This window comes from Narcine bancroftii, chromosome 7, assembly GCF_036971445.1.
Source record: "Narcine bancroftii isolate sNarBan1 chromosome 7, sNarBan1.hap1, whole genome shotgun sequence".
Classification (NCBI taxonomy): domain Eukaryota; kingdom Metazoa; phylum Chordata; class Chondrichthyes; order Torpediniformes; family Narcinidae; genus Narcine; species Narcine bancroftii.
Window position 1 is genome coordinate 178457945 of NC_091475.1, and position 18349 is coordinate 178476293.

An 18349-nucleotide genomic window follows, 5' to 3' on the forward strand; every position below is an offset into this window, starting at 1 on the left:
GGGTAAGGTGTGCACTATCCTGAAGCTGAGCTATAGTATTGTGACAAATCAATACTTGCTGATACAGGGAACTGGGTGTGTGTAAGAGTTCCTGATTGTAGTTTGTGTACTCAAGTGTGTGAACATGTCGAGTATAGGTTCACTATTGTCGGAGTTCAACCCAGGTCCAACCTAGGTGAATGTCTACATTGTTGCTTAAGTGAAATAGTAATTGAATACTGTTTGATATTCTCCCCTGTTTGTCTCCCATGTGTTAATTTAAGTTATGTATGATTATAACACTTGTGTCCAGACTCATCTCTCTGTGAACCCACCGAACTTGATACTTTTCTAATATGGTAGGGTCTTTCAAATATTTATCTATCTTTGTCTTAAATATATCTATTAATCTAGTCCCCATCACCTTCAGAGTGGCAGAGTATTCTAGATATTCCAGAGGTTTGATTTTCTCTTGTTGGAGGTGGTAGTTTCTGACTCATTTTTAAACCTTTATCGTTAGTTGCCACTTACTTTCCCATGTTTAAATGTTTCATAGGTCTAGTTGAATGGTGTCATGGACTGATTTGTTTGGCCAAGAAGTGGTGAAGGAAATGAATATTGTGCATATGTTCAGCAAGTGTCTCCACTTCTGACTTTATGGTGGAAGAAAAATGGTTCGATCTAAGATAAAGTCCTGAGAAACTCTTGCTGTGATGTCCTAGGACAGAGATGATTGATCACTGTCAACCACAACCATCTTCCTTTGTGCAAGGAATGACCTCATCCATTGGAGTGTTTCCCTTTGATCCTCATTGACCAATTTTAACAGATGCCTTTGTGCCTGTTCAAGTCAAGCCAAGTCAAGTTTATTATCATCTGATTGTAAAAGGTCAACTTGACAAGACAGCATTCTCTGGTCCTCAGTGCAAAACATGCAGACATCAGGTATAAACACATACACAGACACACAATACATATGCAGTGCAAGTATTTAATCTATAGAAATAAATAAATAAATATTGCTTTGTACATATCAGAGTCTTAGATGGTTAGTGTGAGCAGTTCCTTTGGTTGTTCATCATTCTCACTGCCTGTGGGAAGAAGCTGTTCCTCCCTGTTGGCGCTGGCTCTCAATCTCCTTTATCTCTTCTTCAATGGAAGCAAATGAAAGATGCTGTGTACAGGGTGGAAGTGATCCTCTCTGCCATTCTTATGGTCCTGGGGATTGACCTCCCATCCATTTCTCTGCAGCAACCATGCTACTCTGTGATGTAGTTGGCCAGGATGTTCTCGAGAGAGCTTCTATGGAAGGTTGACATAATGGCCAGTAGCCTTGCCCACGTCAGACTTCTTAGAAAGTGCAGTTGCTGTTGCGCCTTTCTGACAAGTGAGGAGGTGTTGAGTCTCCATAATAGGTCACTAGTTAAGTTAACTCCAAGGAACTTGGTGCTCTCGACTCTCTCTACTACAGAGTTATTGATGTGTAGTGGAGGGTGGTTATTCCTGGCCCTCCTGAAGTTCACAATCATCTCCTTCGTCTTGTCTACGTTGAGACTCAAGTTGTTGCTTTCGCACCATTTCATGTGATTTTCCACCTCTTCTCTGTAGTGCGACTCATCATTGTTGCTGATGAGGCCAACGACTGTTGTGTCATCTGTAAACTTGATGCAGTCGTAGGGCAGTAGCATGAACAGGTGTGGGCTGAGCATACAGCCCTGAGGACGTTAGTGCTCACAGTTCTTGGGTCCTTTGTGCAAAACACGTAGATACACAACCAGACATAACACACACACACACACACACACACACAGATAAATAATACATATACAGATGAAGTTTTCATATAGACAAATAAATAAATAAATAGATGGATAAATATTGTTTCATGAAATAGGCTTGGATAGTTAGTGTGAGCAGTTCCTTTGAATTAAGTGATACATTGATGTCAATGGCAATCACTTTCATCCCCATATCTGGATTTCATCCCTTTATCCTCATCTGGATGACATCTGTGAATTGAATAGAATCAAGTGAGTGGTCCGAGTGAATCCCAAAGTGGATATCAGTGGTTTTGAAGAGGGAATGTCACCTGATGGCTCTGACGATGACACCTTCCATTACTTAACAGATGATTGTCTGGCTGAATGGCAACTAATCAGGTTGGATGTGTGCTGCTCGTTTAGTGAACAGCAGAAATTTTGGTTGAATGCCAGTGTGGTAATTCTACTGGAACAGCTCTGCTTAAGAAACAGCTTTGTCAAGAGCACAGGATGTCAATAATAAAGCTGGGATGTTGTCTTGAGCCATGCTTTCAAATGAAATTAATCAAATTTGCCAAAGATTAACCTCAAAGATCTTCTGGTTGAATGTAGATATGAATACTCCTGGCTTGTCTTTAGCGCTTAAAAGCTGGGCCTTCCCATTGCTGGAACCTCCTCCCATTTATTTGGAAGCAATGGAAAGGTGCAGAGGAGATTTACCAGGAAGTTGTCTGGATTAGAAAATAAGTTTTACAAGGCAAGGTTAGCAGAGCTTGGACTTTTATCTTTGGAGCAAAGAAGGATGAGAGGTGACTCATAGAATAGAGGTCCATAAGATTCTGAGAGGCATAGATAAGGTGGACAGCCAGCAGCTTTTTCCCAGGGCAGGAATAGCAAACACCAGAGGATATCTGTACAAAATGAAGAGAGGAATGTTTAGGGGAAGACATCATGGTTAAGTTTTTTTACACAGGGAGTTGCGGGTGCCTGGAATGCTTTGTCAGGCGTGGTGGTCGAGGCTGAAACATTAGGTGCATTTAAGAAACTCTTAGAATGAAAGAAAAGTGAGGGTTAGGGGGGGCTTCGTATTTTTGGTAGGAATATAGAGGTCGGCACCACATTGAGTGCCAAGGGCCTGTACTGTGCTGTAATGTTCTACGTTCTATGTTCACTGTTGAATTGCCTACCACCCTTCACCATCAGTAGTATGACAGAGGTGAAATCTGGCCCATTGGTCCACTTTATCTTTGCCTGCTTCCCCATCTCACCTGGCTCCATCCGTCCATGATCCTTCTTATCTCCTTGACCCGCCTGACACCCACTTGTCCCACCTCCTCACTTTAATACAGCCCGTCTCCCCTCTTCTTCACCAGTCCTGGAGCAGGATTCCGGCTCTCCACAGATGCTGGCTGGCCCGTTGAGTTCTTCCCAGCGATTTGTTCGGTCGGCAACAACTTGCATCATCCCATACCGCCACCTGATGGATAAAACTGTCGGAGGGACTGGTGAGAAACTGGACGCCTGGCACCTCCCACCTGTGGCAACTTTGTAAGTAAAGCTTTCGGAACCATTTAATGCAGATTCAAGTACTGTACATCAAAAATTAAATAACAATTTCACTCGTTTCTAATTCAATCCACACGGTCGTGAGTACATTTGATTCAACAATAGCGAACGACCCCCTTCACCTGAAAATCGGTCATTACAAACTTTGCTCCGAAGTATTGAGATGATTTGGAGTTTCCGTATCAATGACATTTGTGCTCTGGAACCCACACTAAGAACTGACAATAAGCCCTGTAACGTTCTGTGAATAGGTGGACGGAAGGAGTTACTTGCTGCTTTTTAGTTTATGAATGAGCCAATTAATTGACCGAATCAGCCCCTGCAGAGAAAAACTGAGCGCCACCTCTACCCGACAACCAGGAGATGCGTGTGAACGATTCAGTTGATCTTTTAAGTTCAGTAGTTAAATGTGGGGGAGGGACAACATTTGACTGACAGCGTTAACGAGAAGGGTTCCTGCAAGACCTGGAAATGCTGGCGTGACCGCACTGGTAAGGGTGAGGAATGGACCCCGGCAATTCATTTCCTACACATGATGCTCGATCAGGAGTGACCTGCAACCAAGAGGCGAAGAGAATATGAATCGGTAGGTTATAGATCATTTAAGGGGGTTCTGATCACTGAGGTTATCTTCCCAAGATCAGGCGAAGAGGTTAAACGTATCTTAACACTTTTCTCAATATAAAATATTGCAAGGGCAATTAGAGTAGAAATACCATCAGATGAGAAGTTTTGGTATCTCTGATGAAACTTCCAACTAAAGAGTAAACTTTTCCTCAATAGCTTTCTGAATATCCGATTCCCAGAATCCCCTTTGCAACCTTTATAGGCCATTTCAGGTGGGCAAATTACCCTGATGTAAAGCCGCATATTATACCCCTATGCGGCTGTCAGGAGGCCACCTGAAAGCGCAGGAGGCGCACTTTGTAACCCTCCTCCAGGATGGATAACCGCTGGAGCACTGAAGTCCCCCAAGGCACCTGAATGCAGCCACATGAAAGTGGCTGCTAAGGGGATAACAATCAGCTAGCGAGCACCTGACAGCCCCCCTCCCCACTGCCCCGCCCCTCGGCATGGGACATCAAGGCAGGGGCGGCCAGCGCGGGACGTCAGGCCTGGCCCAGTGCTGACATCCCACACCGGCCAACCCAGCGCTGACATACCGCGCTGGCTGTCCCGACCCTGACATCCCAAAGGGATAGGTGCCAGAGTGCACTCCGAGGCGCCTCCTGTGCAGCTGTCCCTTTCAGATGGCCAGCACTGCACTTTCAGCATTGCTACCTGAATGACCATTCCACAGGTCTGAATCCACTTCTGCAGGCGCATTCTTGGCAGAGAATGCACCTGAAAGCAGTTTATTTGAGAAGGGGATGAAATCTGTCTCCCTGGCTGTTTCTAGGCCCAGAATAGTTTTTTTCCCCCCAGATGTAATTTACACAGGGTTTGATAAAATAATTCCCTAAACTGTAGGGTTTTCTTTTTGTGATATGCATAAAATAACTTGTTAAGATGTCTTCATGACTGAATGTTTTTCTGGATTGCCAGAAAGAGCAGATTATTTAATTATTACAACTAAAATAATAAAATGCGAGCCCCATTATTCTGGATTAAGAGGAATATTGTTCTTACCACCAATCTATACAGACTAGAGTTATGGAGCCAGAAAGCATGGTAACCGGCCATTCAGCCCATCATGTTCATGTTGACCAATGGGCACCAATCCATATTCAGTTTTATTGTCAGAGTACATGTATTACATCACATACAACCATGAGATTGTTTTTTTCTGCAGGTGAGGCAGATTTACCACTTAATGGTGGTGAAAAAAAACCTGAACACAGTGTATACATGTAGAAAATAAAGAACTGTAAACAAACTGTCTGCGCAATACAGAGAGTAAAAAAAATCCCCTCTTTCAGATTTCTAAACTTAGGGCAATTTAAATACTTGTCTAGACACTTCTTAAATGCTGAGACACACCAGAGAGTTGAGATGAAGGAATCTGGAACAAGGAAACAATCTGCTGGAGGATGATGGAAGGTCACTGTGCCATGAGGTTGGGTTCTGGTCCGAAACGTCGACCATTATTTCTCTTGCACTGAAGCTGTTTGACCTGCTGAGTTCCTCCAGCAGATTGTTTTTGAACTTCTTCAATGCTGTCAGTGACTCTGCTTCCACCACTCTCTCCAGATCTCACTCAGATCTCCTGAAGTATCTGACCCCTTATCCTAAACCTATATCCCCCAGTTTTATTCATCTATGATAAGGGAACAGTGGATTCTTGTGGTGTGTCAATGGTTTGCATTCATGTTCCTTTATAAAACTGGTTGGTCTTTTAAAAAATATTATCCAAAATACCACCAAAAATCACTATCTGGCCTTAATGATTCACAGTCAAAGCACAGCCTGCTGGTTCACTGAAAGGTTGTTGATAAAACCAAAATATTTCTTCAGTGACTCATTGCCAAATAAAGCCTCAGATCAATGATGTTTAAACTTTTATTTGTCAGCACATTACCCAAAACGCACATCTTCTGAATTATTAATTGCATTGATGAAGTCAAATTTCGGGAAAAAAAAGTTACTACATTTAGACATCAATGTCACTAAATCAGAGGAGTGATTATATTTGACTAAATTCCAATAATTATATTTAATGGTTGGTCTTCATATGATCAGAGGGAACACAACCCGTACTGTGACCAAATATGCACACTCATGGCACACTTTAGATCGCACCTTCTTCCTCAGTCTTTCTCCCATGTGCCCACCACCCTCAGTCTCCATCCCCAACTCCATCCCTCAATCCACTTCCCCTGACCTCCTCATTTCAGCAATCTTTCTTCGCTCCAACCTTCCTCCTCCCACTCTCAATTCCCTTCCCCTAACACTGTATTTTCTCAATTAACTTCTCCCAAATATCAACCTTCCTCCCCGCCCATCAACCTCACTCTCTCATTTAATCTCCAACCCACTTTTCTACATTCCTCCTCTCCAATTCCCAACACCCCATATTCCAAACTCCAAAATGGTCTGTCTCCTTCCCTACCTCCTACTCTTAGTTCCCTTCTTGACATCCCACCCTCAGTTCTCTTCCCCAATTCCCACTCTCCTTGGCCTGCACTGGATAATCTTTACTATAGATATCCAGTCCCTATACTCATCCATTCTTCATCAGAAGAACTTTCAGGCCCTCTGTTTCCTTTTAGAACATAGATCTAACTACTTTGCCTCTGTTAGCACTTTCCGTCATCCGGCAGAACTGAATTACATATGTTTCAATTCCTTTCACATTCTACAAATCACAATTATCACCTTGGGCTCCTGCAAGCAACTATGGTTACACCGATATCAACTTCTCTACTAAATTTAACGTGGACTGTCTCCAACACCCCTCTTCTCTCTCTGGATCTCTCAATCTTCACCTCAAGAGACATCAATGGATGTTAACTCTAAGCTCCTTGGCCTACAGCTACCTTCAACCCTACCTTCTGTAAGGACTCAATCCCTTTCCTTAGTTTTTCCAACACTTCTGCGGCTGATCTTGCGATGACACATTCCACACCAGGATATTTTAAATGTCCTCCTTTTTCAGCAAACATGGCATCCTTTCCATTGAGGTTAGTGGAATCCTCACATGCATCTCTCCCACTTTTTGCACCTGCCTCATCCTGCCTCCCCCAGACAGAACAGTGGTGGTCCTTCCCACCTCCACACCCAAGACAGCATTCTTTGACATTTCTACCAGTTGGCACTCAGTCCCACCACCAGTCATGTTTTCCTCTCCTCCCTGCCCTTACTACTTTTTGCAGGGACCCCACTTTCTGTGACACCCTAGTTCCCCATCATCAATTATTTTTCTCAACAACAAAAGGAGCTGTAACATCTGTTAATATACTCCACCTCTTAACAACCATCCACAGACATAAAGGCCCTCTCAGAGAAACAGCAGTTTACATGGACTTCCTCCAAACTCAGATATTGCAATTTGTGCTCATGATGTGGCCTCCTCTAAATCAGTGAGACCTAGTGCAATATGTGAGATTGGAGGACCACTTTGCTGACCACCTATGTGCTGTTCATAATAATCATGTAGAGTTCCTTGCTGCAAGCCATTTTAACTCCTCTGCCCACTTTTGCACTGACCTGTCTGTGCATGGCCTCCTTCACAGGCAGGGTTAGACCAAATGCAAAATAAAAGAACAACACCTTATATTCCACTTGGGTGATTTACAACCCAGTGGCATGAACATTGAATACTCCAAATTTGGATAACATTTTTTCTCCCTCCTGATTCACCTAGGTCTTCCCATGCATACTATTTCTTCTAACATTCACAAGCACTGTTATCCAGTTTCATTTCCCTCTCCACTTGGTTCTTTCTGCCTATACAGCACATACATAATACACTTGGTCCCCTATCTCCATCCCTAGATTTCCCATCTGCCCAACACCCTCCTAATCATCATTTTCCCTCCTTATCAATTCCATAATTTATAGTTTTTTGTAAAGTCCACATCACTTTCCAGCCTCTATTGCTACCTCTACTCTTCCCTCTCCTGCTTGGCTCCATCTGCCCATAAACTCTTCCTCACCTAGATCTGCTCACTACTTGCAAGCCCTGCCTAAGCATTCCTCCTCACCTCATAATATTGCCTATCTCCCCTTTACACTAAAGTCAAATCACCTTTATTTATCATTCATACCATGTTTGCATGGTAAAGATGAAAAGTGTTTCTCCAGGACTATGGAGCATATTTACATAAATATAAGTTAGAATATAATTAAACACATTGAAATACTAAAATATTAAGACATATACAGTAAAAGTCTATGTACACTATCCACATATGTTCTGAGAATTCAGGAGCCTGATGGCTTGGGGGACCCTGCAAAAACTATTGTTGTGTGGAGTCCTTCACAATGTTTTTTGCCTTTTGTCTGCATCGAATGTTGTAGATGTCCTTCATGGTAGGAAGAGAGCTGCTGACTTTACTATCATCTGCAGGTCTTGTGGTCTGAGGTGGTATGACTTCCAAGCCAGGCAGTGATGCAATTGCACAGGATGCTCTCAGACCTGTTGCAGGATCATTGTGTGCTGAGAGATGCACTGAGGCTTGGCAAAAGCTCTGTGGAGAAGAGCTAGTGTCTTGGATCTTTCCATTATCAGGCATTGAGGATCTAAGATTAGTGGGAAGACCCACAAACTATATAAGGGTTAATAACCCTGGGGGTGTGGGAAATGATTGTTGCCACCAGCACCAGCGATCGGGACCAGGATTTGAATCCCACGCTGTCTGTAAGGAGTTGGCACATTCTGCATGGGTTTTCCTGGGGGGGGGGGGGGGCTCCACCATTTGAAATGTGCTGGGCGTGTAGGTTAATTGGGTGTATGGTTTGTTACTGTGCTGTATGTTTAAATTTTAAATTAAAATTTTTAAATGTGAAAAGATGTAGTGCTGTTTTCCTTTGCGTATATGTAAACATAATACTAGGAATGTACTCCATACATACAGTTTATTGTGAATAAAATGTATATTGAAATTTAAAAAGATCCTTTCTCCTATGGAAGCTGCCTGTCCACTGACTTCTTACACCCACCATGGTCTTATTGAATGGCGGAGCGCGCTTGATGGGCCAGGTGGCCCACTCCCGCTCCTATTTCTTACATTTGTTTTTTTGCCTCAATACAGCATATTGGCCTTGAGTCCATTCACAAATACCAACTCTAATTTTGCATTGTAGAGTGTTTTGGCCCTTGTCGCCAGCCACATGGAAGCAGACATTCCATTAATATGACAGGGTACCCAAATGTGTTGACATTTTTTGGCTTATTCATCATATTGTCTGGACTCTGAACAGTGGTGGAATGAGGAGCAATGGGCCTGCTATGTTTACCCAGTTAAGCAGGCTCAGGCCTGGTTAGTACATGAATATGAAACAGTCTGGAGAATACCAAATCCAATAACCTCACTACCCTGGGTAGGGCCAAATTAAGGCCAAGTAATGCCCTAAACCACAGCCCAACAATGGCTCCCCATTGTCGAAATGACAAGACATTAAGACTCAATAAATGCTGAATGCGAAATAATAGATATAACCAGTATATTTTTTCATTTATTGTGCGGCCCCTTTTTGTGAGGCCTTAGTTCAGTTGCATCATGGTAAATCCACCACTGGGGGAAAAAAAACTCTGTGGTGCCCCTTTCCCTTGATGTGCTAAGCACGTGTTTATTTTGCTTAATGGTTAATCCAGGCCTGACCATATTTATCCATATGTTGTATTGCTTACACTAAAACAGGCAAATATCATTAGGTTTGTGGGAATTCACTTACTGAATATTATGGAATGGAACATTCGAACAATGCTGTAAGAGAGGTGGCTCCATTTGGTCTCAAACCTGCCCATAAATCTCAATTTCAGAGGAGGATGCCACTATCTGAATGAAGTACAGCAAGATGGATAAAGTTAAAAAAAAACTCTTGTGTTCCTCTGCCCCCTTAAGTCGAAATGAGCAAATTTAGGAAGATAAATTGTTCAGAAAAAGAAACCATTCATGAATTATTTTTATTTCCAATAGATTTTCTCCGACATTTGCCACTAATGGTAAATGGGCTTTATAAACCCTGGCTGTTTGTTTGTTGCCATAGTTTTTCATATTGTCCATGGTCTATTTGAAGGACCCTTGTGGCATTTTGTATTCCACACTGGGGTTTTTTTTCGATGAGAAATACTCTAGCTTTATGAGCACATATTTTGTTGTCTCATTCTTCACAAACTTTTAATCTCCATGCTAACTTTTGCCCTGAAACCATTGTACAAACAACCGTTCTGCTCGGGTTTGCCACCAAACACAGTTTATGGTCTGCCGTTTCACAGCAACGCATAGCAACCCCAGTAAACTCATGGGCAATAAGATCAATTATCTAGCTCTATTTATTCGATAGCATGTAGGAAGTATCAAAGTACGTTTCCAGCACAATGCGCAAAGTGATAATGTGACCTCTTCCACTCTAGCAAACAATCGACGGATCTTCTCATGTCAATCGGCCCAAAGGTTAAAGAGACTGTATGTCACTTTATATTTAATTATTTTTCTCTCGTGGAACTTCAATTTATTATAGGACAGAATTGAAGCAAAAGATATTGAATGCACATTTCCACGTTGTTTCCCAGTCCTTCGCCGTTCACCTTTTGCATTGAATGGAAATTAAGATTGGAGTGTAATACAGCCAAATAAAATAGCAATTTGTAAATTATTCCAAGCACGTGGATAATTGCTGGAACATTATAAACGCAGCGTCCTAAAGATTCAATATTGTGGATGCCCTTGGACAGTAAAGATTAATCTGATCGTTAAGTAATTGTCAGTGATCCCACTACTGTAAAACCAATCCATTAACTTCTGTGAAAGTGCTTTCCCCTCTTTCCAAATGCAACCACTCAATTGGAGGAATATTGTGGCACTCAATATCCCTGGAGCAACGATGATCCGAGTCTCTTTTCCCTCCCCATCAAAGAAAACTAGTGCTGAAAAATACTATCGCCTTCCACACACTTTGTGAAATAAATCAAATTCTGTGATTCGGACTTTAAAATCTACATTGCAATGAACTAGTCCTCACAACTAACCCAAAAGATTTACAAAGGCATCTCTAAAGGGAAAACATAGAAATTATGTACATCAAGAGATGAAAACATAACCAATTAAAATAAGTACAGGACAATTGGGTGTATTTCGGGGAGAAAGGGAATTCACATTTGAAATGTCTGATTGTGTTTCACAGACTTGGATAGAATCTAACCTTTGACAACTATATTTTAAAATTCAACTAATATAAAGCAGGAAACACACACATTAAAAAATATCTCAATTACAATTGGTTCACATTGTCAGTAGGTGGGCAGCAAATCCTCGGTGCCCTTCACAGCGACTAGAGTCTGATTATTGCTGCCTGAAGAATGGAATAAAATGTTTGATTTAAAACGTCCAACGTTGCCATTATGAATTCGTGGAGTGCTGTAAAATGTCCTCTCGGACACGAAGGAGCCCGGAACTCCTCGCGTAAATCGGCGCCAGTTCACTTCAGTCCCTTCGAGTATAAACAGTTGCATGTTCATTGGGAGACCCCACCAGGTAAGACGGCACTGCTGGAGGGGCCCAGGACTCCACCGTTGGTAACCGACAGAGAACCGGCTGATCCAGGAGGAACCGGGCTCAGTTGGGCTGACGCCTGTTGGGACTGCTGTTGTAACTTCTTCTTCGTCATCTTCCTCTCCTTTGCCCTTCTATTCTGAAACCAGATCTTCACCTAAACATGACGGAAAACACAACAGTTTAGTTTAGTATTTCCATCCAATGTTAAAAGGATTGTGGCCTCCCATTAGAGAGACTTTTCAAAATAAAACTACAAGGGAAAGCTATTTAATAACTGAGAAGATTTGCTCATTTATAAATCATATGTTGATTTTCTTTCCGAACACAGAAGCCAAACATAATTCTTCTTTGCGGGACGGAGGAAGCTTTCAGACGAAACTGTCTCTGGCTGCTCCGTTTCAACCCGCGTCTGCACCACTCTCCTCCGGTCCCGGGAGTTTTGTGAGGAAGTCATAGGACTTCCTATGAATGACCGTCTGGCCGTTAGTAATGTGATATATTTCAAATTCGGTGATATCACTTACCACGCCCAACTGGACATTTCTCATTTCTTTAGGACACTGGCGAGATGAATCTCTTCGCGGTTAAATTGACATTCGACGTTGATTCGATTCAACCGTGAAAATGTCACGTAATTAATTTCAAACGATTAAACGATAATATTATTGTGCGATCAATCAGGGAGAGAGATGACGAGCCATCCGATAGCTATGTATCGCCCAAGACATGTGATGAATGCAAGTTGAGAATCTCTCTGCATCTCTGAGTCTTGAAGCACAAAGACTGACTCTCCAGGTATATGGGAACAATTAATTATAGAGCTGGAAATCAATTTTTTAAGGGCGATTCTGATTTTGGAAGTTACATTTCACAATTTGTATAAGTTACAGATAGTTGGACCCACAATATGAGGTTGACTGCATAATTATCAGAAAACAAATTGGTAGAAAATTACAGTTAAAACATAAAGGCTTTAGCCCGAAACGTGTATCTTTAACTTTGCAATATAAAGTACACTATTTGACCCGCTGAGTTTCTCCAGTATTGTGTTTTGACTTCAGTTATGGTGTCTGTAGACTTCCGCGTTTGCTAGTTAACATGTACACTAGTGCCGTGATTTTATAAATCAACCAGAGAAGAGATCGGAGGAGAAGTCACTGGTAAACCACTCTCTGGATTTGAGCTCTTCGACCTTTCACGCTTTTGCTGGAGGTGCTTGGTCTCTCACCTGCCTCTCGGAAAGCCCCAGATTAGCAGCCAGCTCCGCTTTACGCCGAATGGTGATGTAGCGGCTGTAGTGGAACTCTTTCTCCAGTTCCAGTCTCTGGTGATCGGTGTATACCACCCGATATTTGTCCTTTGTTCTCGTTTTATCTATAAAAGAACAAGTAGAAGTACTTGAAGTATAATAAAAAACGAATAGCCCTATACTTTGGTTTGCGTGCTCTCGAATCCCCTAAACGAACGTTGGAAAGTGTCCGGGTGAAATAATGACTGAGCTACTTCGGTAGCTCAGTCATTATTTAATTGAAACCTCAACGTTTCCGCTTCTTTCCTTTTATTTGTGGCCCATCGTTTCTTAATCCAACGTTGACCCTACACGGACGTCCCGAAGTACTTTCTGTCTGGGACGTTATCATACAGCACAGCTTAATGAACGGAACCTGGCGGTTTTAAGTTTCTCCAGGTTACATCACTCGCACCTGGACGAAGGGCTCAGGCCCGAAACGTTGGCAACTCTTTGCTTCCCATGGATGCTGCGTGACGAGCTGAGTTTTTTCCCCAGCGCGGTTGTGTATTGCGTATAAAGACGATAGATTTGGAGAACTTTAGAGGACGAAAAACGTGTCTTTGGAATTTAGAATAAAATCGATAGGTGAACTCAGACGTTTAACCAGGTCAGAAAAACCACAGGCAACGCCCCAACTTTACCAGGGCACAAGAAGAACATTGTCTGGTTTTATTATGCAATATGTTATTAACTCTTTACTATTAACTCTCAAGCTTTTATATTTCTTCTAGTTTCTTCGGTATTTTTCTACATGTGTGTTCTGTGTCCCAATGAGGCTTCGAAAAGTGCCCAAATCAAATAACTTCCAGTACACTTACTTTATACGTTGTTTAGACAGACAGCACGATATTATCCTTCACGCGCACCAGCCCGTGCCGCACTCTCCCCCAAATAACCTACAAGCCCCATAAGCTTTGAAGGGTGGGAGGAAACCAGAGCACCCGGAGAAAACCCACGTTGACACGGGAAAAATCATGCAAACTTCTTACAGAGAGCGCCGGATACGAATCCATGTTACTGGCATTGTCGTAGCGATGTGCTGACTGCTACGTTAACCGTGCCGCATTAAAATGCCTCGTTTTAAGAAAGATTTGAAAGAGTTTGTCTTCCAAACCCAAATATTTTGGCCCAGAATTGAAATTTGGGCTGATGGGTCAATAGGTGTATAATGGATGTATCCTTTTGCCATGGTTCACACTGTACATGATAAGTTATACGTGGCAACTTTTTATTCGTCAAGGGCGGCCGAAAATTGTTGGGAGAATGACATTTCTGCCTAATCGATTAGAGTTTATAATATAAAACTGAAAAGACATTGAACAAAAGTAGTTCTGAAGATATTTTAAGTAACTTAATTTTACATTTATTAGAATTTTATTGACATGAGGCGGAATCTTGCAACAACGTCTAATGGCTGAAACAGTGTGTTAATGGCAAATGAATACTCTGGAGAAATATCGATTCTTGGAGGGGTTTGTGCATAAATCAGGTCAAATTCTGGCCGGGCTGTGTCAACACCAAGAATTACTGGGAAAAGCTGCTAAAATAATGCCAAGAGTTGTCAATAAATTATGTCACAAAGGCCAGCGCGAGCATTAGTCTGGACACACACCCAAAACATTATCAAGAAATGCTGCATCTGAGTATAAGAGAATAATTACCATTTTGCAAAATAACACGAAGGCTTGAGAACTGCCGGGAAACTGGGCCCCATTCTTTGCATCTAGACTCTCACTTTATACCGCAAACAGGTGTGTTGTGTGACGCACAGCTATGTTCACGTCTAAGGATGGTGAAAGCTTGAAAATGACACGTTAAATGTGGTCATTTTGTAAATTAAGTCGGATTTAACAACATTGTTTATCATTATGTGCCCGAAAGCATTTTTTTTTAACAATGTCGGTACACAATATCGAGAAGCATTTCTCTTCCTTAAATTTGGATGTTGAACGCCAGCAGGCCAACTTTGTTCAGGTAATTCGCGGCAAACCTCAACAAAAGCGCCCCGCGTAGAAACAAGCTTGATCCATGGAAAATGTATACAGCTGTTGAAAAGCGAACACAGCTCGAACAATGCAGTACAAGGCGATCTTATCAAAGAGAATGTTTCAGTGGTGGAATAACAAGCGCGTTCTGTTTGAATTGCCACTCATGAACAAATGGCGGCAGAACCTTTCATCACAAACCTCGGCACATTTACATTTAAAACCCCATTCCTAAAGACAGAAGAATGCTGAAGAATTTCAATGGGAAATGCTGATGAAGATTGGCCTTGGGAGCGAGGGCGCATACGAATATTTTTCGAAGGCAAAAAAAATGATCTGACAAATGTACTTAAAAAAAAACACATTAATCATTTCAAACACATGTGCTTATCTGCTGGAACAAGAATTACACAAATAGTCCCCGAGCGCTGAGTGGAAGGGTCAGCGAACCTATTGAGAACGGGATCAGATTTTTGATTATATTTTTTTTCTTCGAGTTCATCCAAAACGCAATTCCATATAAACTTGATAAAGACCAGGAAATTAAGGCATGCATTTCAACCTTGCGTCCCCCCCAACTTCCACACAAGCTTCTGTTGTCTAATAAAGAAAGGAACCTTATTCTTCGACCACTGTTCCCCTCCCGTAAGTATTAATACTTAAAGATTTAAATTTTTGCAGTTTTAAGAATTCAGGAGCGGAATAGGTTTATTTTTAGTGCTTTTATATAATGCAGGACACATTAAAAATAATTTTCACCATTATAAATTAAGTCAAGATTTCACATAAATGCTTTCTTTTAATGCTCATTGACACGTAAATGCATGTCACAGATAACACTTCGTTAGTTGAAATAAGTAATATTTATTGTTCCGTGATGGCCTGGGAACTGAATGAAAAGAAAGAAAAAGGCTCTGAATGGGATCATGCAGAAATGTCAAAATTCTTTATTTGCTGCGAAATTCGCCACCCTTTTCCGGGAGATGGACGGAACAATGGACTGGGGCTGTGGAAGAAGGTGTATATCAAAGCAATCGGTTAAAAGGTCGTGACACACAAGAGATTCACTATCAGAGACGGGGGCTGGGGGGGAAATAAAATAAATTAAAGAGATTTACGCTCGATATAAGTCTTCAGGATCAATTTACATTACAACTATAACCAGCTCCTGGTCGTGCTGTCTCTGCCCTGCTTTGCATTTTAGGTTAGTACTTCACTTTCTGCAAGCGCACAATGAATGATATTATCTTCCACTTTGACCAAAGAGGTTGAGGACAACGTCAACCAATTTGATGTTATATTTCATTTGTAGCCACTCAAAATGAATGTAAGAAATTGTGAGGTAAAACCTTCAGTAGCTGGCGTCCCGCGCAGTACATAAGAGTGCTGGAGAAACTCAGCAGGTCACGCAGCATGAGGAGAAAGTAAAAGGCAGTCGACGTTTCGGGCCTGAACTCTTCTTTCTCAGGGCTTCACAGTTGTAAACCGTGAGACGTGCAAATTGTGGTTCACGTCTTGTTTTGGGTTTATTAAGACCGAAGCGCTCGCTTTATCGTCCAGTAGACGTAACATCAATTGTGAAGAGTGCAGATTTGCAAGTTTAGCCAACTCCCAATGTAAATCCAACTTCATCTGGCCGGTTTGCTGGAAGAATTTTTAAATAGTAGTTAAAGAAGTATTAGAGAAACTGTAACCACGTCTGCACACTGAAAGGGCCAAAGCAGACAACCATTTTTCTCAGAGTTGGCTGTACTTGGCGGCGGTGAATGTCAGCAGAGGACTGAAAATGGTCGTGTTATATCAGGATGCTCAGTTGCGGACAATTCTCCAGAAGGGGAACAAGGAGGTTGAAGGGAGAAGACAACTTACGCTATAGTATGCCAGTGGTGTCAGCTTTCAGATTGACCATTTATATAAAATAATACAGTTGTTTAGTGGTTGGAAAATAGCGGGTACTAATAAAAGTATTTGCTTAATGACTCAGAAACAATTGTAAGTCGACACTGTTCAGTGATTTATATGGTCGAAATTGGTTATAAAATCTTCGAATGTCGATAACAAGGTTTGGAGTTATTACAATTAATGTATGTGTCCACAATTCAAAAGGCTTATCGGAATACTAATAATAAATTAAGGTGGAAAAAGCAAAATGAATAACCGACATAAACTGCGTTACCAATTTACTCAATCATTTATACATTAATGGTGCTGTTATTCAATTGCTTCATACTGACATTTATTAGTACCGACTAATAAATACTCATATCCTGCATGGAAATGATCCCTACAACAGCAATTTAAAAAACATTCCGACACGGTGTTACCTCCTCGTTTACTGCTGTTTAAGCGAGATTTGCTGATAGACTGACAATACATAAAACAGAAATATTAGGTAGTCGGCATTACTTCAGAGTTGAGGAGGAATGAGATATCAGATGGTCGTTAACATGGGCCAGGTTATCAATATTTACCGGAATTAAAAAATCTATGATGGTATTCAATCAGAGTTAAACCTCAGCATTAAAAACATTGACAGGACATGTGACGAAGGTGCCTGAAAATAAAGTAATATTGGTTTTATGGGAGACTAACACGCACGACAATTATTTTACTTTGAAACCCTGCTATTTTTTTGGGAGGGGGGGTTGAATTATTTTAACTTCATATTTTGTATACACAGAACGTAATAGAGTAGAATGAAAACAGCAGAATTATCCGGGAGAAAGCTTCTTCCTTTTGTCTTGACTTCAGTGTTCCGGCTACTCTCTAGAGATAATTCATAAAGGGAGCATTTTTTTTTACCGCGATCACCAATCTTTACCACAGAAATGCAATTGTGGTTAAATGAAATTATTGGGCTTCTGCATGGTCACGCAACCGTCCGGGAACGCCAGTTTTACCTGAAAATGGAGTTCTTGCAGCAATCTCTCTTATCATCTTCCGCCGTGGAGCATGAACGGGCTCAACCGAATCTTACCTGTGGCTGAAAGCTGCTGGTTTGGCTTCCTCATCCATTGATATGGGTTACGCCTTTGGCTATTGGGGGAATGCTGTTCCAAAAGATTATTATTTAAAGGCTGTATCACGCCAGCTCCCGGGGTCTGAACGGAGTTATAATCTGCAGGGTTGTAAGACAAAGTTCCTGGTGAGGTGTTGATGGCGTGGACGCTGCTGCTAGGGGCTGCGTACGCACTCCAGTCTTCCCGGGGAGGACCATAAGGTGAAGGCCAGGATCCTGAAGTTTGAGGGTGATTGTCCAAGTTTACTCCAGGGACATGATAACCAGCATAGTCCGGATATTGTGGTGGGTTGACGAAATTCTGAGTGCCCAGGTTGATGCCAGAATGCCGGACGGACCCTGGGTACATGCTCACGTCTTTATCCAGAAGATAGCTCACGTACATATTGGCGGCGGGGCGCATTCGGCATGCTGCTTTGGAGAAATCCAGATTACTGTAGTTTCAAGACTTTTTTCCTGGTTTGCCAGAGTGTCTCCAAAGGCGATCAGGGCGATCCGCCCGTGTCCCACATGATTAATGATTGTTTACAAGCTTCTATTAGTAATGGCAAACTAAAGGCAGGTGACGTCAACTAATTCGTACAGCCAAA

At 41.9% G+C, this 18349-nt stretch overlaps 1 protein-coding gene across 1 annotated transcript; it reads right to left on the reverse strand.

Moving 5' to 3' along the window:
* Positions 1–11173: 11173 nt before the first annotated feature.
* LOC138740121 (homeobox protein CDX-1-like) lies at positions 11174–18144 on the reverse strand. Its single transcript, XM_069892522.1, has 3 exons — positions 17718–18144; positions 12693–12838; positions 11174–11618 (listed from the first exon to the last, which is right to left on the reverse strand). Exons 1-3 carry the CDS (start codon positions 18142–18144, stop codon positions 11424–11426), a joined length of 768 nt encoding a protein of 255 aa, XP_069748623.1. The 3' UTR covers positions 11174–11423.
* Positions 18145–18349: the final 205 nt, after the last annotated feature.